General features: G+C 38.7%; 1 protein-coding gene across 1 annotated transcript in view; it reads right to left on the bottom strand.

The window, feature by feature from the left end:
- LOC119824238 (cell surface glycoprotein CD200 receptor 5-like) overlaps window positions 1-17,798 on the bottom strand; it is a 40,405-nt gene extending 22,607 nt beyond the window's left edge. The window contains exons 1-2 of the mRNA XM_038344393.1: window positions 17,749-17,798; window positions 7,657-7,901 (exon numbers count right to left, since the gene is read on the bottom strand). Coding sequence (XP_038200321.1) covers window positions 7,657-7,729 — 73 coding nt within the window. The 5' untranslated portion in view covers window positions 7,730-7,901; window positions 17,749-17,798. The remainder of the gene's footprint in view (window positions 1-7,656; window positions 7,902-17,748) is intronic.
- Window positions 17,799-25,819: the final 8,021 nt, after the last annotated feature.

The raw sequence follows: 25,819 nt of genomic DNA, 5'->3' as shown, positions 1-25,819 counted from the left end.
ATTAATCTGTGTATGGCCACATAACAGTGGCTTACTGACAAAGTTTCAGCATGTCTGACTCTGGCAGCAGCTCCATCACTTCTCTCTGACTCCATCCTTCTTTCTCCCAGCATTCAGCCTAGGTTTCCCTACATTCCTAAATTCTGCCTTGCTATAGGTCCAAAGCAGTTTTTTATTCATTAATGGTAATCACAGTACACAAAGGGGGCTCCCACATCAGTTTTCTCCAAACTTCTTCCTGCTTTTGGTTGAGGAAGGTAATTTTGAGGTTGCAGAGACCTTTCAATGGGTCTTATTCCATCAAACCACATTAGCCTGGGAGGAATTCACATGAAACTTGTACAGCCACTTTGGAAATCAATATGGTGATTCCTCAGAAAATTGGGAACTGACCTACCTCAAGACACAGCTATACCTCTCCTGGGCATATACTCAAAGAATGCTCCACCATACCACAAAGACATTTGTTCTGCTACATTCATAACAGCTTTATTCACAATAGCCAGAAACTGGAAACAATCTAGATATTCATCAACAGAAGAACAGATAAAGAAAATGTTGTACACCCTTCCAAGTACTAACAAGGCCCAATCCTACTTAGCTTCTGAGATCAGACAAATCAAGTGCATTCAGGATAATTAATTGGACCTCCTGAAATTGAGAAGCTTTTGTAAAGCAAAGGAAATAGTCAATAAGACAAAAAAGGCAGCCTACTGTTTAGGAAAAGATCTTCACCAACCCCATATCAGACAGAGGACTGATCTCCAAAATATATAAAGAACTCAAGGAACTAGATATCAAAATATCAAATAATCCAATTTAAAATGGGGTACAGATCTAAACAGAGAATTCACAACAGAAGAATTTCAAATATCTGAAAGACACTTAAAGAAATGTTCAACATCCTTAGTCATCAGGGAAATGCAAATCAAAATGACTCTGAAATGTCATCCTACACCTGTCAGAAAGACTAAGATCCAAAACACCAATGATAGCTTATGCTGGAAAGAATGTAGAGTAAGGGGAACTCTCCTCCATTGCTGGTGAAAATAAAAACTGGTACAGCCACTCTGAAAACCAGTATGGCAGTTTCTCAGAAAATTGAGAATCAACCTACTGCAAGACTCAGCAATACCACTTTTGGGCATAAAACTAAAGCCATATCCAGATTTGGGGAACACTGAGGACAGCACTCAGCAAACCTTTCACCAAATTGGGTTCTATAGTGATGATCTGACATCTAAAAAGAGTAAACATGTATTATAAATTAAATGTAAATGTTTAACACAGGAGTCATGAAATTACATCCAAGAACAACCCAGGAAACAAAATGCACTTGAGGTAAAAGGCCCCCTGCCTTTCCTCCTTGAGCCTCTCCCTGTTCCCCAAGGGTCTTTCTTTTAACCATGTTCTAATAGGCATCTCCAGTGATAATGTAATAATGTAACTACACCAAAAACTTCTGGCAGCAAATTATTAACTGCACATAATATTGGAGAGGGGAAGAAAGGAGAAGGGATGAAAGAAACTAGAGTTTATATCAATAACAGGAAAATTGTCCAAAAGCAGAAAGGGTTACTAGTCCCTTAAAAATTTGTTCAAAGTTAACTGTCATGATTAAGTATATACCTACTAATGAAGCTTCTAACCACATAAAGCAAATTTAACTAAATTAAAGAGACATGTAAACAGTTTCACAATCATGGATGGAGGTTTTGACACCTCTTCCTCAGAAATGGATAGAGCAACCAGAACTTTGAAAAGTGGTATAGGCTGGAATCCCTGATCCTGTGCAGTGGAGTTCCATCTGGACTGGTGAGTGAGTACAACCCTGGGGCAACCTGCCCTGGAAGAGAGCACAGACCCCCTCCCCCAGCTCCCTCTGCAGGCTTGTCTTTGTTTCTCACGTCCCTGCCTCTCCCAAGCCTTCCCTAGTGTTTTCAGGTGTCCTGCTCCTGTTCTAAGGACATCCACCCAAAGGGGTCAGACTCTGGCCTCCAGGCAGGTCTGAGTATTCCTGCAAGGGAGTGAGGGCTTCTTCAGATTGTGCCACAAGGAATAGCTCCTGCTCTGGCACTGAGGAGATCCAACCAGATGCAGTCACAGACAAGATTGGTCTGAGACACCAAGCACCTCCCGGCTCCATTTGAAGGAAGAGATGGGCAGGCGCCAATGCAAGAAATCCTCCAACAACATGAAAGGCAACATGACATCACCAGAATCCAGACATCCCGAAACAACAAGAATTGAACACCCTACTCCAGAAGATATAGAAGAAACCTACCTTAAACAGTACTTTATGAAAATAATAGAGGACCTTAAACAGGAGGTAAAAAACTGCCATAAAGAAATGGAGATGACAAACAAAAAGGTAGACGAAATAAATAAATCTCTCAAAGATACCCAAGAAAAACAAGAAAAAGCAATCAAACAGGTAAGGGAAACAGTACAAGACCTGATAAATGAAATGGAGGTAATGAAGAAAACACAATCTGAGGGAAGACTGGAAATGGAAACTCTGAGTAAACGAACAGAAACTTCAGAGACAAGTATTTCCAACCGAATACAAGAGATGGAAGAAAGAATCTCGGACTCTGAAGATACTATAGAGGAAATAAACTCACAGATTAAAGAACAAAACAAATCTAACAAATTCTTAACAAAGAACATCCAGGAAATCTGGGACACCATGAAAAGACCAAACCTAATAATAATTGGGGTAGAAGAAGGAGAAGAATTACAACTCAAAGGCCCAGAAAACATATTCAACAAAATTATAGAAGAAAACTTCCCCAAACTAAAGAAGGATGTTCCTATGAAGGTACAAGAAGCCTACAGAACACCAAATAGACTGGATCAAAAGAAAGCATCCCCACGCCATATAATAATCAAAACACAAAACATACAGAATAAAGAACAGATATTAAGAGCTGCAAAGGAAAAAGGTCAAGTAACATATAAAGGGAAACCCATCAGAATTACACCTGATTTCTCAATGGAAACCATGAAAGCCAGAAGAGCTTGAATAGATGTGCTATAGACACTAAGGGAGCATGGATGCAAGCCTAGACTACTATACCCAGCAAAGCTTGCATTCACCATCGATGGAGAAAACAAGATATTCCAGGACAAAAACAGATTTAAACAATACGTAGCCACAAATCCAGCTTTGCAGAAAGTAATAGAAGGAAAATCACAAACCAAGGAGTCCAACAACACCCACAATAACTCAGACATCTAGCGACCCTTCACCAGCACAACTAGAAGAAGGGAAACACACAAACTCTACTACAAAAAAACTGACCGGAGTTAACAACCACTGGTCATTAATATCACTTAATATCAATGGACTCAATTCACCTATAAAAAGGCACAGGCTAAGAGATTGGATATGAAAACAGGATCCAACATTCTGCTGTTTATAAGAAACACACCTCAATCACAAAGACAGACACCTACTCAGAGTAAAGGGTTGGGAAAAGGTTTATCAAGCAAATGGCCCTAAGAAACAAGCCGGTGTGGCCATACTAATTTCTAACAAAGTGGACTTCAAACTAAAATCAATCAGAAGAGATGGAAAGGGACACTTAATACTCATTACAGGAACAATTCATCAAGAGGCAGTCTCAATCCTGAATATCTATGCCCCTAATATAAAAGCTCCCACTTATGTAAAAGAAACACTTCTAGAACTCAAGGCAGCCATCAAACCACACACACTAATAGTTGGAGACTTCAACACTCCTCTCTCACCAATGGACAGGTCAATCAGACAGAAACCTAACAGAGAATTGAAAGACTTAATGGAGGTAATGAACCAAATGGACTTAACAGACATCTATAGAATATTCCACCCAAATAGGAAAGAATATACCTTCTTCTCTGCGGCTCATGGAACCTTTTCGAAAATTGACCATATACTTGGTAACAAAGCAAACTTCCACAGTTACAAAAACATATTAGTAACCACCTGTGTCTTATCGGATCACCATGGATTAAAGTTAGAATTCAACAACAATGCTACCCTCAGAAAGCCCACAAACTCATGGAAACTGAACAGTCAACTACTGAACCACACCTGGGTCAAGGAAGAAATAAAGAAAGAAATTAAAGTCTTTCTTGAATTTAATGAAAACAAAGACACAACATACTCAAACCTATGGGACACAATGAAAGTAGTGCTAAGAGGAAAGTTCATAGCACTAAGTGCCCACTTAAAGAAAACGGAGAAAGCACTCATTGGTGACTTAACAGCACACCTGAAAGCTCTGGAAAAAAAAGAAGCAGACTCACCTAGGAGAAGTAGAAGACTGGAAATAATCAAACTGAGGGCAGAAATCAACAAAATAGAAACACAGAAAACAATCCAAAGAATCAATGAAATAAAAAGCTGGTTCTTGGAGAAAATCAACAAGATTGACAAACCCTTAGCCAAACTAATCAAACAGCAGAGGGAGAACACACAAATTAAAAAGATCAGAAATGAAAAGGGGGACATAACCACAGACACAGAGGAAATTCAGAGAATCATTAGATCTTACTACAAAAGCCTGTATGCCACAAAATTGGAAAATGTAAAAGAAATGGACAGATTTTTAGATAAATACCATATACCAAAGTTAAACCAGGACCAGGTAAATGCTCTAAATAGTCCTGTTAGTCGCGAAGAATTAGAAACTGTGATCAAAAACCTCCCTACCAAAAAGAGCCCAGGACCAGATGGTTTCAATGCGGAATTCTACCAGAACTTCCAAGAAGACCTAATACCTATACTCCTTAAGGTATTTCATAATATAGAAACACAAGAGTCACTGCCAAATTCCTTTTATGAAGCTACAGTTACCCTGATACCTAAACCACACAAAGACTCAACCAAGAAAGAGAATTACAGGCCAATCTCACTCATGAACATTGACGCAAAAATTCTCAATAAAATACTGGCAAACCGAATCCAAGAACACATTAGAAAAATTATCCACTACGATCAAGTAGGCTTCATCCCAGAGATGCAAGGCTGGTTCAACATACGAAAATCTATCAATGTAATCCATCATATAAATAAACTGAAGGAAAAAAACCATATGGTCATCTCATTAGATGCTGAAAAAGCATTTGACAAAATTCAACACCCCTCAATAAAGACCTCAATATTAATCTGAACACACTGAGCTTGATAGAGGAGAAAGTGGGAAGTACTCTACAACAAATAGGCACAGAAGACCGTTTCCTACGTATAACCCCAGCTGCACAGACATTAAGGGCAACAACGAATAAATGGGACCTCTTGAAACTGAGAAGCTTCTGTAATGCAAAGGACACTGTCATTAAGACAAAAAGGCAACCTACTGACTGGGAGAAGATCTTCACCAACCCCGCATCAGACAAAGGTCTGATCTCCAAAATATATAAAGAACTCAAGAAACTAGACTTTAAAATGCTAATTAACCCAATTAAAAAATGGGGTACTGAACTGGACAGAAAATTCTCAATAGAAGAAGTTCAAATGGCCAAAAGATACTTAAGGTCATGTTCAACCTTCTTATCGATCAGGGAAATGTAAATCAAAACAACTTTGAGATACCATCTTACACCTGTCAGTTTGACTAAAATCAAAAACACCAATGATAGCCTATGTTAGAGAGGATGTGGAGTAAGGGGACCACTCATCCATTGTTAGTGGGAATGCAAACTTGTGCAACCACTTTGGAAATTGGTGTGGCTGTTTCTCAGGAAACTGGGAGTCAACCTACCTCAGGATCTAGCAGTTCCATGCTTGGGAATATACCCAAGAGATACTGAATCATACTACAAAAGTATTTGTTCAACTATGTTCATAGCAACATTATTTGTAATAGCCAGAACATGGAAACAACCGAGGTGCCCCTCAATAGAAGAATGGATAAAGAAGGTGTGGCACATATACACATTAGAGTTCTACTCAGCAGTAAAAAACAATGACATCTTGAATTTTGCATGCAAATGGATGGAAATAGAAAACACTTTATTGAGTGAGACAACTCAGACCCAAAAGGATGAACATGGTATGTAGTTACTCATAAGTAGTTTCTAGCCATAAACAAAGGACATTAAGCCTATAATTCGTGATCCTAGAGAAGCTAAATAAGGTGAACCCAAAGAAAAATGTATATTTATCCTCCTGGATATTGGAAGTAGACAGGATCACCGGGCAAAAGTTGGGAGCACGGGGGTGGGTAGGGTGGGGGAAAGGGAAGATGGGGAGAGAGAAGGGGAGGATTGGGGAGAGCTTGGGGGAATAAGATAGTTGAGATGGAGGAAGGGTCGGTATGGGAGCAGGGAAGAAGATATTTTAATTAAGGGAGCCATTAGGTTTGGCAAGAGACTTGGCTCTAGAGGGGTTCCCAGGTGTCCAAGGAGATGTCCCCAGCTAGGTCCTTGGGCAGCAGAGGAGAGTGTGCCTAAACTGGCCTTATCCCATTGCCATACTGATGAATATCTTGCATATCACCATAGAACCTTAATCCAGCGATGGATGGAGATCGAGACAGAGACCCACACTGAAGCACTGGACTGAGTTTCCAAGGTCCAGATGAAGAACAGAAGGAGGGAGGAAGGACATGAGCAAGGAAGTCAGGACCGCAAGGGGTGCATCCACCCACTGAGGCGGTGTGACTGATCAAATGGGAACTCAGCAAGGCCAGCTGGACTGGGACTGAATGAGCATGTGATCAGACCGGACTGTCTGAATGTGGCTGATAATGAGGGCTGACCAAGAAGCACTGGGTTTTGATTCTACTGCATATACTGGCTGTTTGGGAGCCTAGTATGTTTGAATGCATACCTTCCTAGACATGGATGGAGGGGGGAGGGCCTTGGACTTCCCACAGGGTAGGGCACCTTGATTTCACTTAGGACTGGAGAGGGAGGGGGAGGAGGAGGGGGAGTGAGAGAGAAATGAGAGGAGGAAAGGAGGTGGAAATTTTTAATAATTAAAGAAAGAAAGGAAAGAAGGAAGGAAGGAAGGAAGGAAGAAAGGAAGGAAGGAAGGAAAAGACAAAAACTGCCAATTATTCCCAAGTGTTCACTTTCCTTTTCTAATAATATTACAGAAGAAATTGAAACGAGCCATGTTTTTGTTTTTTAAATGTGTCCATCTTAAAGATGGAACAATGAAGGTGTCTTAGTAAAATACTTATTTCAGTGAGTCACATGTCCTTAAATTTATGATCATGACTAATAGAATAATATATGTCATGGAATGTTTGTAGAAAGCCTGCTAATTAAAAATAATCAGCTTTATGGATTTTTGGAACCCATTCCCTATGGTGGGATGCCTTGATGTAGAAAGGAGGAGCTTGATCCTGTCCCAACTTGATATGCCAGGCTTTGTGATTTCCCATGGGAGGCCTGCCCTTTCTGAGGAGTGGAGGGGGAGGGGAGAAAAAGAGGTGGCAGAGGAAACATAAGGAGAGGAGGGAGGGGAAACTGGTTGGTATGTAAAATAAAATATTGAAATTAAAAAAAAAAACCTTAAAGTATGAGTGGTAAAGTGGCCATGTTAGCCAGCAACTAACATGTAATTCCATAGTCAGGAGACTGAGGCAGGAGGATTTTCATAGTCCAGTGTTAGGCTGAAAGATAATTCATTTCCTAAAAACCTCAGAATGTCACACTTACCAGTTCCATCTGGTGCCAAAATAGTGATGGAGATCAGTAACCCCAAGGCCAAAGTCTTCCCCAAAGCATTCATCTGGAGTGGTTTCTAGCTAAACACAAATCACCATGAGCTCTGGATGGACTCAGTGAATCTGTCCCTCGAGGTCAACTTTGAGCTCAGTTTACCAGATTTATAGGTGACTTTTCTTCCACATTTTGCCTATTTTATCTTCATCTGCATTCTCTGTGCTGTTGGATGATTAAACCTGCACAGGAAGAAATGTCAGTGATGTTTGCTGAGTGATGAAGAAGGAAAGCAAAGATATTAAAACATTAAGATATATTTTATGGCAATTCCTCTTTTAATGCAATATTTTTAATTTTATTTATTGTTTCAATTTGAAGTATACATTTTACCCACTCCACTTCCTTCCTCTGCTCTCCCCTACTATCTCCCCCAGCCCCCAATACTTTCAATTTACTGGGGAGATCTTGTTTATTTCCCCTTCCCCGGAGTACCTATGTAGGTTTCTCTTAGGGTTCTCCTTGTTACTTAGCTTCTCTAGTGTTGTGGACTATAGGCTTCTTATCCTTTTCTTTGTAACTAGTATTTACCTGTGAGTGGGCACATAACATGCTCATCTTTCTGGATCTGAGATACCTCAATCAGTATGGTTTTTTCTAGTTCCTTCCATTTGCATGCAAATTTCAAGGTGTCATTAATAGTACTCCATCGTGTAAATATACCACATTTTCCTTATCCATTCTTCTGTTGAGGGGCATCTAGGTTGTTTCCAGATTCTGGTTATTATGAACAACGCTGACATGAACATAACTGAGCAAATATCTTGTGGTATGATTGAGCATCCATTGAGTATACACCCAAGAGTGGTATTACTGGGTCTTGAGATAAATTTGTTCCCAATTTTCTGGGAAATCACCATACTGATTCCCAAAGAGGCTATACAAGTTTGCACTACCACCAGCAATGGAAGAATGTTCCCCTTACTCCACCTCTTTTCGAGCACAAGTTGTTATCAATGTTTTTGAACTTGACCATTTTGACAGATGTAAGATGGTATTTCAGAGTTGTTTTGACTTCCATTACTCTGATGACTAAGGATGTTGACCATTTCCTTAAGTATCTTTTGGCCATTAGAAATTCCTCTATTATGAGTTCTCTGTTTGAGTATGTAACTCAATTTTTAATTTTTAATTGGGTTATTGTTCTTTTGATGTCAAGTTTTTTGAGTTCCTTGTACAATTTGGAGATCATCCCTCAGTCAGATGTGGGGTTGGTGAAAATATTTTCTCATTCTTTAGGCTGCCGTTTTGCCTTAGTGACCATGTCCTTTGAATTACAGAAACTTCTCAGTTTAGAGAGGTTCCACTTATTAATTGTTGCTCTCAGTGTCTGTGCTACTGGAGTTATATTTAGGAAGTGTACTCAAGTACCCATGTGTTCAAGGCTAGTTCCCACTTTCTCTTCTATGAGGTTCAGTGTGGTTGGTTTTTTGTTGAGCTCTTTGATCCATTTGGACTTGAGTTTAGTGCATGAGTATATATATGGATGTATTTGCATTCTTCTACATGTCAATATCCAGCTGTGTCAGCACCATTCATTGAAGATGTTTCACTGTATAATTTTAGTTTCTTTATCAAAAATCAGGTGTTCATAGGTATGTGCGTTGATATTCAGGTCCTGGATTTTAATCCATTGGTCTTCCTGTCTGTTCTATGGCAAATATCAAGCTGTTTTCATTCCTATAGCTCTACGGTAAACTTTGAAGCCAGGGATGGTGATGCCTCCAGGAGTTCCTTTATTGTACAGGATTGTTTTAACTCTCCTGGTTTTTGTTTTGTTTTGTTTTTCTTTTCCATATGAAGTTAAGTATTGAGTATTGTTCTTTTCAGGTGTGTGAAGAATTTTGCTGTGATTTTGATGGGTATTGCATTGAATCTGTAGCTTACTTTTGATAAGATTGAAGTTTTTACTACATTAATCCTACCTATCCAAGAGCATGGGAGATCTTTCCATTTTCTGATGTCTTCTTTGATTTCTTTTAACAAAGGTTTAAAGTCCCTGTCATATAGATCTTTCACTTGTTTTATTAGTTATCCCAAGATACTTTATGGTGTTTGAGGCTATGGCAAAGGGTGATATCTCTCTGATTTCTTTTTCATTCCATTTATCATCTGTATATGAGTGCTACTTGTATCCTGCTACATTACTGAAGGAGTTTATTAGTTATAGGAATTCCATTGTGGAATTTTTAGGGTCACTCATGTATACTATATTATCATCAGCAAATAGTGAAAGTTCGACTTCTTTTCAAATTTGTATCCCATTACCTCCTTTTTGTCTTATTGCTCTAGCTAGAACTTAAAGTACTATATTGAATAGATATAGAGAAAGTGGACAACCTCAATTTCAGTGGGATTGCTATGAGTTCCTCTCCATTTAGTTTAATGTTGGTTGTTGGTTTGCTGTATATCACTTTCATTGTGTTTAGGTATGTTATTGTTTTCTTGCTCTTTCCATGACCTTTATCAAGAAGGGGTGTTGAATTCTGTTCAAGACTTTTTCAGCATCTAATGAGAAGATCATGTTGTTTGTTTCTTTCAGTTAATTTATATGGTGGATTACATTGATAAATCTCATATGAAGGCACTAGTTCAACCTCTCCATATTCAATGAGTTACCTGGGTATTTTCTTCAGCAATGGGTCCTTGCTGTCAGTTTGTGGAGAGGAGCCCAGGTTGTTTGGGGATTTCCGGGGGGGGGGGCCTTTTGCCAACAACTCAATTAAATGTAACCCACTCTCAATACTGGAAGCTTCATTTAGTGACAAGAGATGACCAGTTGGGACTCTCCCTCATTATTTAAAAGACTTCATTATGGTCACCTTCATATATTTTAGAAAATTTCCACAATACTAGGTTTCCAAACCATCCCTAAAACTATGAATTGTAGCTTGGTTGTTTCCAATTTCTGGCTATTATGAATATAGCAGCAATGAACATGGTTGAGCAAGTGTCCTAGTAACAGGATAAAGTGTCCTTCACATATATCTCCAAGGTTTGTTCTACACTGAAGAACAGATAAGAAAATGTGGTACATTTACACAATGGAGCATTACTCAGCTCTCTTTAGAAAAAAATGACATCATGAGATTTGCAGGCAAATCGGTGGAAGTGAAAAAAAAAAAACCAGACTTAGAAAGATAAGTATGGCATGTATTCTATTCACTTATATATGGGTTTTAGAAATTAAATAAATAGGAACCAAGGATTAATCCAGAGACCTGGGGAGGTTAGTTATAGAGGAAAGGACTGAGGGGAAATATGGATCTGCCTTGGAGGGGAAAATACAATAGATTTTAAAGGTGGACTGGAAGCAGGCCCAATGGGAACAGCAGGATCAGGTGGGGAAGAGGAAGGTGCGTAGAATTCCAGGAAAGAAAACTAGAAATGAGGGACATTTGAGGGGTGGTATGGAAACCTAGTATGGTGCCTGTTTTCAGACAAAATTCATTTTGTTACTTCCCTCCCCACACCCCTCTTCCTCATCTTCCCTTTACCCTCCCACCCACAGCAGGCTCCTTTCCACTCATGTCACATGTGACCCCCTCCACATTCTCAATACTTCCTGTTCCCATATCATAGTCTCCTATCTCTACACACTCACAGCTATGTCCCATTATTTATAAACATATTACCATTAAAACTTAGGGGTTTTTTGTCTAAGTTACCACATTTAATATACCACTATCCAGATCCATACTCAAACAAATTTCATTTGTCTTTGTACTTGAGTAAAACTCCACTGTGTATACATGCCACATTTTTATTACATTTATCTCTTGATGTACATCACAAATTTCATTTGTCTTTGTACTTGAATAAAACTCCACTGTGTATACATGCCACATTTTTATTACATTTATCTCTTGATGTACATCAGTGTTCCATTCTTTGCTATTGTGAATAATGCAGCAACAGACATAGATGCGCAGATATCTTTTTGCTGTGATATTGTATCTTGTGTACATACACCCAGGAGTGGTATAGCTGGGTCATGGAGTAGCTCTACTTCCATAGTAAGCACACCAATTTATGCTCTCGCCAGCAGTGAAGAAAGGTTCCTCTTTCCCACATCCACACCAGTATTTGTAATTTATTTGATCTCAGCCATTCTGGCTGGGATGAGATGGAGCTTCAATATGGTTTGGATTTGTATTTCTCTGATAGCTAAAAATAAAAGACAAATTTGAAAAGTAGGTCTCTTGAGCCTGCTTCCAGTTCAGTGGTCACTAGTCAGTCAGGAGGGGAGTGGAAGGTAACTGAGTTAAGATGCCAGACCCTGCCTTCCCAAAGTCCAGCAGCTCTCCTCTCCTGGCTTATACTGAATCTCAGTGTTCTGATAATGTGCACTGGGGGCAGCTTAGTTGTTGCCTAAATAGAGAGACAAAGCTTCTAGGCTTCTGACTCTACCATTTTTACTGATGTGACCCACTAGATTTGCTCTGAAATGGTTTAGGGCCATTTCTACACCACAGTTCCTGACAACAATCTACATTTTCTAGACCTCAAAGTCCCACTGACCTCAGAAGCTAAACTCTGCTATTTATACTAAAGATAGAGAAACCACCTACTATATGGGAAATGTGTTCATTTTCAAGGTGACAACCTTTTGCCACATATGCCTTTGCTTTCTTTTTGAACATGTCAGGGTCTCTGGTCTCTGCCTTCCTTTACAGACAACTTGTACCACCATCCCCCACTGCTCTGGACAACCCTCTGACCGTTCCTGTTGTGCTTCTCTAAAGTGCACATTCAATACTTGGTTCCCACATGGATTTGCTGTTTAGGCTGATGTTATCACAAATATTTCCACCACAAAATACAAGCATTTCATGTAATGGTATTAATTTCATGAGCAAAAATATCACATAGATACGTATAAAGCAGATATCAGTTAGCACCTCGTGATGGCTTGAGGTTGTTAGACTCAGCTTAGTTTAAAATATACTGCCCCTTGTTTATCTCTCATCTGAGCAACATGCAAATTTGTTCAAATGCTGCAGGTTCTATGTCTTCCTAATCTCTGACAAAAAATGTTTAACCTTTCAATGCCTCTAAATGGTTTCGATGATAAGTTAGAATTTGGTTTGTTCCTGAGGGTTTAGCTTATTTTGTTTCTCTCACTCAAAATGAGCACTAACTCTGTTGAGTTTCCATTGTCTGTCTAACCATGTTTTAATAAGTAGCATCACAAAGAGAAACAGACACTGTGGACCAAAGTGAACACCAATAGGATTTGCTGTATCTTACCTGAAGATCTGTAACCAAGAGTACAGAACTAAAATGAAAGATAGATAGATAGATAGATAGATAGATAGATAGATAGATAGATAGATAGACAGACAGACAGACAGACAGACAGACGGATAAAAATAGAAGGTTCGATATTCAAGAGCCCGTATGTCTTTCACAAAGACACCTGTGTTTGATTCCCAGCCACCACATCAAACATCTGCAGTTCTTGTGGCTTCTGCAGGTACCTGATGACACATGATACACACACACACACACACACACACACACACACACATGCAGGCAAAATTCACATACACAGAAACTAAAACTAAAATAAAATAATGTCTTGTCTTTATTGATGCAAGGTCAGTAGACATTGTGTCAAGGTGAAAACACGGTCTTATAAATGTACTTTGGCTTACTTCTTGAACTTACTTCTTGAATATGGTTCACTGTTATTTTTGTGTTTTAAAGAATTCTTTTAGTATCATTGAGTCCGAGAAACTTATCTTTTTCTTTTAGAAAATATATATGAACTGGAGAAATGGTTCAGCAATCGAAAAATTACAGTGCTCTTTCAGATGACCCGAGTTCAGTTCTCAGCACCCATGTCAGGCAGCTCACAACATCCCAGAACTCCAGCTCCAGAGGATCTAAAGCCCTCTTCTGGCAGTCATAGGCAATAGTGCGTGTGTGTGTGTGTGTGTGTGTGTGTGTTTGCGAGCGCGCGCGCGTGACACACACACACAAATACCTATACATAATTTTAAAATTTCATGTAAATCTTGAGAAAACTTAGAGGACTGTACTTCAGACATTAAAATAAGTGTTTTATGTAGCTATCTCTCTCTATTTATGGTTCTTTTTAATTTGTTGAGTATCTTACATATTCTGGTAGGCCTGAAAATTACTGCTAAAATGAAGTTCTTTATAAAGGCAAAGAGAGAGAGAGAGAGCAGTTGTATTTTAGTTTTAAGTTCATGGTAAAATGAAGTGAAAAGTGCAAAGCATTTTTCTAATACTCTGCCCTCCTCACAAGCACAGACTCCATCACCATCAGCATCCTTACTCATGGGAAGACAGATGTAAGTTGTGGAACTGGGAGAATCAACTCATATACGGTACCCCAAGCCTTATTCCTGTCTGCACAGACAGAAAACCTATAATAAAATCTCTGTCTCAGCTTGTTGGGGACCAGCCTCCACAAAAATACCACTTGCCAGAGTAGGGGCATAGGGATGAGAGAATAGTAAAGAGGACAAAGATGTAAATAAAACAGAAAACATAGAATAATCTCAGGAGAGGGTGTCAATGAATATGGAAATTGCCCGTGTTTAATTTTTTATAAAATTTTATATCCCAATACAAAAGGGGGAAGAAGGCAACAAAGACTTTGTTAACGTGATGCAAGGGACAACTCCAACAGTTAATTATTTTAACACTTTAAAACATCAAAATTATTTGTATTCTGTTGTTTAGGCAGGGAAGCCACACTAGACCAAGTACCCTGAAGGCAGCCATTCCCTACATCAAAACTCTGATTACAAAAGAAGGAGCAAAAGTATCCTTGAATACCCTGACCATCTGTTAGGATGGAGTGGATCTACCTGTAGGGGCCATCTTAATGTCAAAAGAACCAAGTAACCACATTGGGAGTGATGATGTGTAGGCATGCTTAACAATTTTAGCAACCTCTAAACTCTCTGATCATCAGACAAGGTGGAAATAGGTTCACATTACTGGGCCTCCACATCTGCTTAATGATAAAGCAACAATTTTTCAAATGACACAAAATCTTAGCATGAGCAGCAAATGTCTTAATCAAAGGACAATCATGAGACCTTGACCTGCCTTGAGAAGTTAGACATGAGATAATAATAAAATTATACCTGTATTTTGATACCTGTGTCTCTTTACAGTTAGAGTAAAGGTCCCTGTTGCTCCAATTGCTTTGAATCTAAGGCTCCCAGGATTTCCCAAACGTGTGTTAGCAAAGTCTCTGAAACTTCAAAAGACTTCTGCTTCACTGTTATGTCTTTTATATTGTGGTTTTGACACTTCCCCCTCTGTGGGTTTTTCTCAAGGGTCACGGTATCTGAAAGGTACCATCCTTCTGCTCCATTAAGATTCAGGAGAGACAACTGTCATCTTGCCCAGTGAATATGTCACCCACCTCACAAATATTCATAAAACTTTCATAACACTCAAAATATTGGGCTCGGGATGCTTCTACACCCATCTTCTTTGGAACAACCCATACTAATCTCTTTTTGGAGTGCTTTTTAAAGTTTGCTGAATTAACTTCTGTATAATTATCAGTGTCTCTTCATTGAATTCTTGCCTTCACAGAGGCAATAACCAGGAGCTCCCACAATCCCACTAGTGTGGTAGTTTGTTGTAGCTGATGGACCTGCCCTGATGCTTTATCATTCAAAGTCTCTAGCTCAGACTGGTGTTCACTCAGGGTTGCATGGGCTTAAGATATTTTTAATCTCAAATTCAGGAATGGCTTCCGTTTCTTGCTCTAATTTAAAATGGAGGAACAATAAATGTGATTATTTTCATTTAAAAACAAGCTTTTAGATGAAAATACTTTGTATTTTATGTGTGTGGGTGTGTTGCCTGCATGCATGTTTTTGCACCACACTCATGTGTGATGCCCATGCAGGGCAGAAGATGGTGTTGGATCCCCCTGGATTGGGAGCTACAGATAGTTGTGAGCTGTCACATGAGTTCTAGGAATAGAACTCGGGTCATCAGGAAAATCAGATAGTGCTCTTAATCACTTAATTACCAGGTACAATGAAAGCATTTTTAATTTGTTTTTCTCCCATGTAAGATATAAACCTACCTGTATATTTATGGAAAATCATTCATCTAATACTAACAGTTTATGTGACCAAAAATATACTAAAGCACTTATGTTTTTATGTATTTGTTGAAGTTCATATAAAAAGCATGCCTCATTTTCATAAAAATAAAATGTCACTTGAAAAATAAGAAAATTAAATGCCTAAAGAAGCACTAGTAAACATCGCTACAGTAAATGTGAGTGATTATTATAACTATACAACAGAGTCTTGTATTCACTACAACAGGATAGTACATGACAGTTCAATAAAGTTCTGTGGCATAATTCTAAAATGTCCTCACCAAGCTCAGGTTTTCTATGGTTTATTCCCCAGCTGGTGTACTATTTGGGGGTCTAATGGCTTTCAGGAGGAAAAGCCTACTTGGTAAAATCATTTCAGTACAGGTAGGGTCTTTGAAGGGTGTAACAGGACCCATGTTCTGGTCCCTTCTCTCCTTTCTACTCTACCATGATATGAAGATTCTCCACCACACAGTCTCACTACCATGAATGACAGCATACTTTCTCTGCCAAGATGGACTGAAATTCTCTTAAACAATGAGGGAAAATAGACCTTTCTTCTCTTCAATTGTCCTGTCAATATTCTGTCACAGCGACACAAAGTAACTGTTATGGGGAAGATTTATTTATGCTTTGTTATTTCAGAGGAGCAAACACAGGAGGGCAGAAAGGGAGTGGCCAAGTAGAGCAATTCAGGCCACAGTGGGTCAGGAATTGGAGAAAGGGGAAATATCAGAACACTACTTCCTTTTTCTGACTCTTTTATTCAGTCAATGTTCTGGTGCCACCTGTAATCAGTCAGGATGGGGCTTTCTTACTAATAAATCTTCTGGAAACCGTCTCAGAGATACCTTAGTCTCCTGGCTGATGCTAAATCCACACAAGATGAAAATGAAAGTATTTTGAAAAATCATAAGAAAACCAATAAGAAACTTTCAAATCCCCAAAGAAGAACCTAGAGAACATTTCAGATTTGTAAGCTGAAGTACAATAGATAGAAAATTCAGTTAAGGCTAAAAGTGGCAATGTATTTATATCAAAAAACAAAACCTCCATGAAGTCATCTGATCTGTGGGAGCACTCACTCCTAACACTCCTCAGTCTGTCTGCTCTACTCAAGTCAACCCCCACTGTACTTCTTCTGCAGCCCACAAGAAATCTCATAATTCTGTGTCCTTTCATATGTAGGCATCTTCATTTAAAGTGTCCTCTTATTACTATAATTATAATTAAATGTTTGAACACCTAGCATTCTGAAGTTCTCTCTGGATCCTGCACTCACACAAACTCCCATTCACCCTATATCTGTCATTGTGTCTACAGGTCTACGATTCTACTACAGCAGTCTACAGGAGATATATTAAAACAGTCATTAAAAATATCAGAGGAGGATAAAGGCTGTCCCCAAATCATGGTTATTATCATTTAAGAAGAAAAGAAGAAACAAAATAAAAGAACTGACTTTTTAGAAATGTATTCATTAAAGTTAATCTCAGTGATAAATTAACAAGAGACCAGAGACAACTGAGAACAAATACATGAGCTTAGCATTAAATGGAAATAAATGTGTGTGCCTCTGGGTATTTCAAAATAAATGCAAAATCAAAAGAAGATGGGGTTGCCATTCTTTAAAGGAGTAAATTTAATTTCTATCAAAAGGCATCAGTCAACCAATGGCATTCACTGCATTATACATTGCAGTCCAGTTCTTCAGTGGATCCATGTTATCTAATAAGACAGAAGAGGATTGATCTGAGACTAATCTCATTACAACATCTGGAGAAGAGAAGCATGAAAGAGGGAGTGAAGTAGATGAAGAGAAGAATGAGAAAATCCAATCTAAGTCAATTTGGATTCTGAAAGAGATAATTCAGTGAGTGAAAAGTTCCAATAACTGGATCCATAAGTACCAGCCTACTTACCAGTGATCAGACTCTTGCTCCAAACAAATGACCAAGAGAACAGGCCTGCCGGTTATGTGTGCTCTTTGCAGTCACATTTTGAGACTTTGCTCAATGATGCAATTTCCTCCTGTGGGCTAGAGCTACACAGTTGACTTACCATACACTCCTGACTCTGCACATACACTTGCACGGCTCTCCTTTCCTGAGAAGGGCATGACCTACAGGAATGACATAAACAGGGACAGAAAGTTGCTTCTAGCTTTAAGTTTTTAAAGAGTAGAGGAGCTTTTGAGTAGTGTCTGAGGACTATTAGCGAGCTTCAATTAAGAGGCTTGAACTCTAGAATAAGACATCTGGGCTCAACCTATGCCGTAACTCCCTGTGACTTGAGTGGTACTGTAGATTTTTAACATATTAAGTATATAGACAAGAAATTGAAAAACCTTGCCAATTATTCATGTCATGATATTTTTCTTAAGGTACATCCTGTTCTGGAATATCTCATTTCTCTATCTAGATCCATTCCCCAGCATTTTCTGTCCTCTGTGATCCAGAAGGGGTTCCATTAGCAGCACTAGCAGAAAACTGACAATAAATATAGACCAGCAGATAGGAAGAAAGTGAGGTCACAATATATTCTTGTTAAGATGACTCATTGTATGCCACTAATGTGATCAACTCTGATTGGCACTAGAGCAAAAGTGGGGAGGGCAGAGACAGGCAAATCCCCAGGGTTGCTGATCAGCCAATCTAGTTGAAACATCAAACTCTTCCTTCGTTGAAAGACCCTGCCTCAAAAAAAAGTGAAGAGCCGGGCGGTGGTGGCCCACGCCTTTAATCCCAGCACTCGGGAGGCAGAGGCAGGCGGATCTCTGAGTTCGAGGCCAGCCTGGTCTACAAGAGCTAGCTCCAGGACAGGCTCTAGAAACTACAGGGAAACCCTGTCTCAAAAAACCAAAAAAAAAAAAAAAAAAAAAAAAAAAAAAAAAAAAAAAAAAAAAAACCAAAAAAAAAAAATGAAGAGCAATTGAGAAAGATATCTGTAGACAACCTGAAGCCTCCACATGTGTACACATGAAGAAGCATATCTACATACGTATACATACACCACATACATATACACGTACTAACACACCATATGTGTGTATACCAAAAATAAGCTTTTAAAAGGGAAAATATTGCTCCCTCCCTTAGTAGTCGTTAGCTGCCTACCCATCCTTACAGAGAAGTGGGACCTTATGATGCCCTAACCCTTCCATGACAGCGTGTTGATGTTCCCAGTCTTGTGTAGGTCTTTTCTAAGTTAGTAATTATGGCTGTTGCAAGTTTGAGAGTTCAATGGCCATATCATGCCTGGAATACAGCATTGATAACACATCACCCCTTCCCCTGGTGTGTATACTCTTTTTGTCACATATTCTGCATCTGACTATATATTTTTAGTGCATATTTCCACTGAGATATAAAATAGCTTATTTTCATTCTACACTGAAGATACTAAAAAGCAAGGAAAACATGCATCTTAGGAACAATAAGAAATGACACCACCACCCTGTGTGCCTCAGTTTTATTTCTGTAAAGCGAAACTAATTGTCTTCTTAAAATATGATAGCTAAGTGAATCAATGCATGTAGAACATACAGGCTTCTAGAACATAGTAAGCCCTCTGTAAATATAAACATTAGTATTTTTGAAGTGTTGTGATGGATGGTAAGGAATATAGAAAGTTGGCGGAAAAATGAAGGATTCTTCCAGGAATCTTGGAGGAAAAATGTGTCTTTCCATCCTGAACCTCAGTTAAGAGTATCACTCTTCCAGAGAAGTAGTTCACTAGTACACTGGAAAGTTCCAGCAAGCATTACAAGAATACGCATGTAATAGTGAGTAACTCGAAGGTCTGATCTGGTAAGTCATTCATGATGGTGTGTAAATCATTCATTGGCAAGTGAAGTTCATTTCTATGTTTCCTGGAGTCCTTGGTAGCAGAAGACTTGTCACTGAATTGTGTCTCCCATGTCTTTAGCATCATGCTTTTCATGAGACAGAGGAGAGCAGGGTCAGTAGCTCCTGATACAAGCTGAAAAATGTTAACTGGACATAGAAAATAAGGAATGATTAGTAATACCCATGCATCAGTTACATTGGGAGCACTGCTCAGTTTGCCCATTCACAACAGATTTTTAACCCAAAACACTTTAAAAACATAAAAATGAGAACTGAGGAGATGCCTCCATGGTAAATGCTTACCATCCAAGCTCCTTGGGTAAAGATAAATGCTTACAATGCAAAAAAACAGAGATGCAGATGCAGTTTTGTGCTTTTTGCATTCTCAGTACAGGAGAAGTAGAGAGAGCAGGATCTGAGACTTTGTGGCCAGCCTGTCTAGCCTAAAGTAAGTGCCAGGGTTTATAAGAGACCTTATTCTAAAAATATGGTGAAGGAGCAATTGAAGAAGTTGCCTGATGTTAGCCTTTACTTTCTATCTGCATGTACATACAAGTGTATGTGAACCAACACATGAACACATACACAAACACATGAATATATACATATACATAAAAATACAGAAATTCATATATACAAAGCAATATTCTTCATTGATCTACGTGATGCAAATATTTATGACTTTAATTATAAACATCCATATAGGTAAAACAGTCAACTAAGATCTCTGTTCTAATTGCTAGTTAATTTAATAAACATTGTTATTTTGTATGTCATTCTGTACAAAGAGACAGCACTACCAGCCCATATAGATAGAACACAAATGGCTCAGTTTGGGTTATCTCAGATTGGTTGCAGCCTTTTCTTTTTTCTTTTTTTTTTTTCTTTTTTTTTGGGGGGGGTTTCGTGACAGGGTTTCTCTGCAGCTTTTTTAGAGCCTGTCCTGGAACTAGCTCTTGTAGACCAGGCTGGCCTCGAACTCACAGAGATCCATCTGCCTCTGCCTCCCAAGTGCTGGGATTAAAGGCGTGCGCCACCACCGCCTGGCAAGGTTGCAGCCTTTTGAGATGACTGAGGACCTGCTTGACATGAGCTCACACAGAAATCTGACATGAACTAAGTCTAGGAGAGAAATTCCATGGGACTACATGAGAAGAGCACATGCAATAACAGGAGAGAGGGGGAGATGAGAAATACACACATCATTCAATACACAGAAAAAAATGAGGAGCTAGCTGTTGGGAAATTTGGGAAACACGGGTGTTGATAGGATAATGTATAAGGATATGTGGCTGCATTCTGAAAGATGGCTTTTAAAAAGAGACTAGATGTAGGGATATGGGTTTGAAGTCTCTTGCTACTATCCAAAAAAAGGTAATAAGTTAGGACAGAACCTGTTAAGGGAGTGAGAGATGCAAGGACATCTCCAGATCAAACAGCAGAGAGCAGACATTCTGTGCTGACACCAGGTTAATGTCATTGAACAACTCCATCTGAAAGGAGGAGAACACTGGGGACAAAAGTTACAGCAGGGAAAGGGGTGGCAGAGAATCAAACAAAATGAAATAACCATGAAAATCCTATATGGAAGTTTATAGTTTTGTAAACTATTAAAAATTTATTTTTTGAGATTTCATATATGAGTAATGAATTTACATCATTCTCACCCTTCCTCCCTCCCTGTCAGCTCCTCTCATGGGTTCCCACTGAATGTCATGAGATGATAAATCCTCTGAATTTCATGATTTCCTCTTTTTTAATTATTATTGTTATGTGTCACACACAGAGAGAGACACAAACACACAAACATAGACAACCCTTAGCTATTGAGTCCATTTACTGGTGCCTGTATGCACATGTGTTTAGGATTGACAAGCTGGGATGAGATGACTTATTGGAAGACTGCAATAGAATTAATTCTCTACCCAAAGTCAGTATTGGCCTCTTTATTCTTTCTGTTTCACCTTTTTCTTCTGTTTGATGTATTCCTGGCTATAGCAATTTAGGATATGGAGTCTCCTCCTCAACAGGTTTTTATATGGAAAGTGAAGATGAAGACTGAGGACACTTACCCACAGGCTGAAGTTTCTGCTCACACATTCTTTTTCAGCCTCCTAAACAGGAAATAACCCAGTCCTTTGAGTTTATTCTGTACCTCCCTATGAAGCCCCAGGTTTAACACTGGCGTTGTAGGAGGCTGCTTGCTCGTTCCTGACTGCCCAAAACTGAAATAATCACACAGAAACTGCATGGCCTATTAGCTTATGCATATTTCTATCTCACTCTTATCTCTTAAATTAACCCATTTCTATCACTTTATATTTTACCACGAGGTACTGGCAAGGTTCCAGCTGACAACTTGCATCTTTCTCCTCTGGCAGCTCCATGACATCCCTGACTCTGCCTTCTTTCTCCCTGAATTCAGTTTATTTTTTCCTACCTACACCTATTTTGCCCTGCGCAGGCCCAAGACAGTTCTTTTATTAACCATTGGTATCCGGAGACTAGAGGGGTGAATCCCACATCACCTCTCCTTTCTGTCTAAATAAAAAGGAAGGTTTTAACTTTAACATAGTAAAAATACATATAACAAGACAAATATCAAGCAAGAATTACAGTTACAATATTTATATCTACTTTATCTTTTAACATAACTAAGGAAAACTATAACTGTAACTATTCTTCAATTCCATCAAAGACTCCAGAAGGATATAATATTACCTAAGTAAACAGGGAGTACATTAAAAGCAACTTCCAAAACTCTAGAAGTGACAGAGACTTCTCGCTGCCTGGACAGTCACCTAAAGTTCTTCTGTAACACTTCAGCCTACAGGCCCATAGTATCCAGCAGACTTTTCCATGAAGCAGAAAATTTCAAAGTCAGTTCTGCCTATATTGGAAGTTTTTCAGTAACTTTCTTCTGGGTCCTGCAGAACGTCTAGCAGACTCTTTCATGAAACAGAAACCCCTAATGATCATCTCACCTTTATGTAAGTTCAGCAGTAATTTTTCTGTGGGTCCTGCATATCCAGTTCACACAGCATAACATAAAGCAGTCTAGGCAAGAACAGTTTCTTGACCAAATGGCTAACCAACTCCATAAGGAGCCTCTTTGATGCCTATCATCCCCTTGAAGTAGCTTGGTGCTGCCAGGAGCAGATGTATCTCATGTCATGAAAATTCCTAAGCTATTAAAACATTTTAAATGTGATATTCTGAAGGTCTCTGAAAGATTTCAACAATACCTATCTAACTGAAATATATCTCTATATATCTAGAAAATCTAACTAACATGACTAAAAGTTTGACTATTATAGATGATTATTTTTAACCTCTATTTCTTAATTATACATTACATTTTTAAATGAGCTGTACAAACACAATAATTTAACCAAGAGCAGAAATATACATATAACAAAATTGACCTAAAACTTGTATCAAAAGAGCAAGATCCATGCAAATCTCTATAGCATATTCCCCTTTAAATGTAAAGAAACATTCATAAACAATATTTGGGTATGTAGACATAGTTCTCTCCAAACTGCTTCCTGCCTTTTGTTGAGCAAAGTATTTTGGGGGTATTCATGGTGACCTTTCAGGGGGTCTTGGTCCATCAAACTACATTAGTCTGGAATTAGTCCAAAGGTTCTCATCTATTGTGGAAACAAAGAAGAACCTCTTTTCCAAAGCAACATATCCCTAGACTTAAACTTTAAAGTCAAGAAACCTTTAAAACACATATATTGGTTTAGCTTAGCAGTCCCCAGAATCAAATGTCTCTCTTCAGTCAGAAAATTCAAAGAAAATACAATAATATACATAATCCAGACTCTCTGTGAATATTCCAGCTTTACATGACTTGCCTTTCTTATTCTATTCTGTTTCCTACAGGTTTAGTATTTATTTTATTATCTTTATTCCATGGCTGTCTGTACTCTTTTATATTACATTTACTGTCTCTGTACTCTTTTCATTTTCTCTCCAAAGCCTGTGTGTATTTTTTAAACACACTGTGTCTTGTTTAGAGGTCTTTTATATCTAAATCTGTCCTATTGTTTATCTGAAACTCTTTTCTGTCCAGAAGCACTCCTTAAAATGTTAAGCAGCCAAGCATCATTACTAAGACTAAGGCCACATTGCCTGTTGGCTCTGCCCAGTCCAACATGGTGGGGCAGAGGTCTGTTCACAGCCTCTGAGACTGCTGGGTGGGAGCCACCCTCACCACCTCAACGCTGGTAACCAGTTGGCCCATGCTGCCACTTGCATGTACTGCAAGTAACTTGCAGCACACTGCCCACAAACCCCATTAAATTGCTTTGCCTCATGAAAGAGTCAAAGTTCATACTGATAGCACTGCATAAGAAGCCACCATTTCAAAATCATGCATTGTTTTGTTTGTTTTGTTTTGTTTTGTTTTGTTTTGGGGCTACTGCTGAATCAAGAAGACCTCTCTTAAAGGGATCATACCTCTGTTTGCTTCTAGCAAACAGAACAAGAAGCTCTGTTAAACTCTGTTTGTGTGTGTGTGTGTGTGTGTGTGTGTGTGTGTGTGTGTGTGTGTGTGTGTGTGTCTAGAATTTCTTTTTAAGCTATCAGGTTTTTATGTGAATGTAGTTACCCACATTGGTGAGCCAATCTGTTGTAGGAGGCTGCTTGCTTGTTTCTGGCTGCCCAGAACCAAACTCATCACACAGAAACTATAGTAATTATAACACTGCTTGGCCTCTTAGTTTATACATATTTCTAGCTCACTTTTTTCTCTGAAATTAACCCATTTCTACTATTTTATATTTTACCACAAGGCTCATGACCTACTGGCAAGGTTCCGGCTGGCAGTTGTGTATTTCTCCTCTGGCAGCTCCATGACATCCCTGACTCTGCCTTCTTTCTCCCAGCATTCAGTTTAGTTTTCCCTGCCTGCCTCTATTTTGTTAAGCCACTGGCCAAGTCAGCTTCTTTATTCATTAACCAATAAATGCAATACATATACAGAAGGACTTCCCACAACATTTAATTAAATCAACATTTAATTCACCATGGGCTTAATTTGGTCAAGAGATAGACCACTGCTTTGGTGCTTTGGTGGTCTAAGTGGCAGTGTTTGGTGAAAAAAATCAATGCATGTGCGTCTTTCTGAATGGAGAAGGAATGAATGGGGAAGAGGTAGTAGGAGGTGGGGGAAGGAACTAAAGGATAGGAGGAAAGGGAAATTGTGGTTGGTAAGTAAAATAAATGAAGAGCTTTAGTAAAAATAGTTTTAAAAAGAATAAACTTTACATTTCAACTATACCTCAATAATAGTATTTTAGATATTCATAAATAAAACATAAGCACTAATATACATATCTGTTATAATGTGTAACTTTTAAAGAATGGAGTGAGTGTGGGGAGAGATAAGAAGAAGGAAAAGACAATTTCCCAGAAAGTAAAGAAAAAAATATTTTACTATACAAAAGAATTACCTTAAATGTCTCAATTGGGATATGTGAAGAGTGAATGAGTCTTGTTTAATTTTCATCATTTTATTGTAATGAGAAAGAAATTTGCATGTACGTTGCCACGCAGCTGTAATCACAGCCCTTGGGAGGCCAACCTGGGCTTCATGGTGAGTTGAGGAACTATCTTAGAAATCAACAAGGTCTTGTTTAAAAAAAAAGCAAACAAAATAAGACAAAAAGAAGTCCATCTTAAATATTTGTCCTGATTTGTAAAGGGGAACAGGCTTATTCTCAACAATTAAAAAATATGTCAAAAATTATCAATATATATCGCCTCATATCTCCCTCTAAACAAAAATAGAGGGGAAATCATATCATTCCCACCGCCATCCTTTCAGCATGGAAATAGCCCCATGTGGCCCCACCTACAGATACAGTCCAAAGACACTTGCTATTTGATAAATACATAAGACTACAATGTTAAAAGTGGACAACTCACAACATCTGTAAAACTGTTAGGCATGGGATTTCAGCACTTCTGTAGCAACACGAGCAGTTGAGAACACTGTCATTACAAATGCTGTCTCTTTCTTGCAGACAAGACAAAGACATGAATCCCGTTTCATTAAATAATCGAGTTAATATCATAACATATCACCCAACTGGTTGGAAAGTAGAAACTGTGGCAATAAGAATATTAAAGACAC

This window comes from Arvicola amphibius, chromosome 10 (assembly GCF_903992535.2).
Source record: "Arvicola amphibius chromosome 10, mArvAmp1.2, whole genome shotgun sequence".
NCBI lineage: Eukaryota > Metazoa > Chordata > Mammalia > Rodentia > Cricetidae > Arvicola > Arvicola amphibius.
The sequence above is the reverse complement of the archived record's forward strand: the minus strand, read 5'-3'. Positions and strand labels throughout refer to the sequence as shown.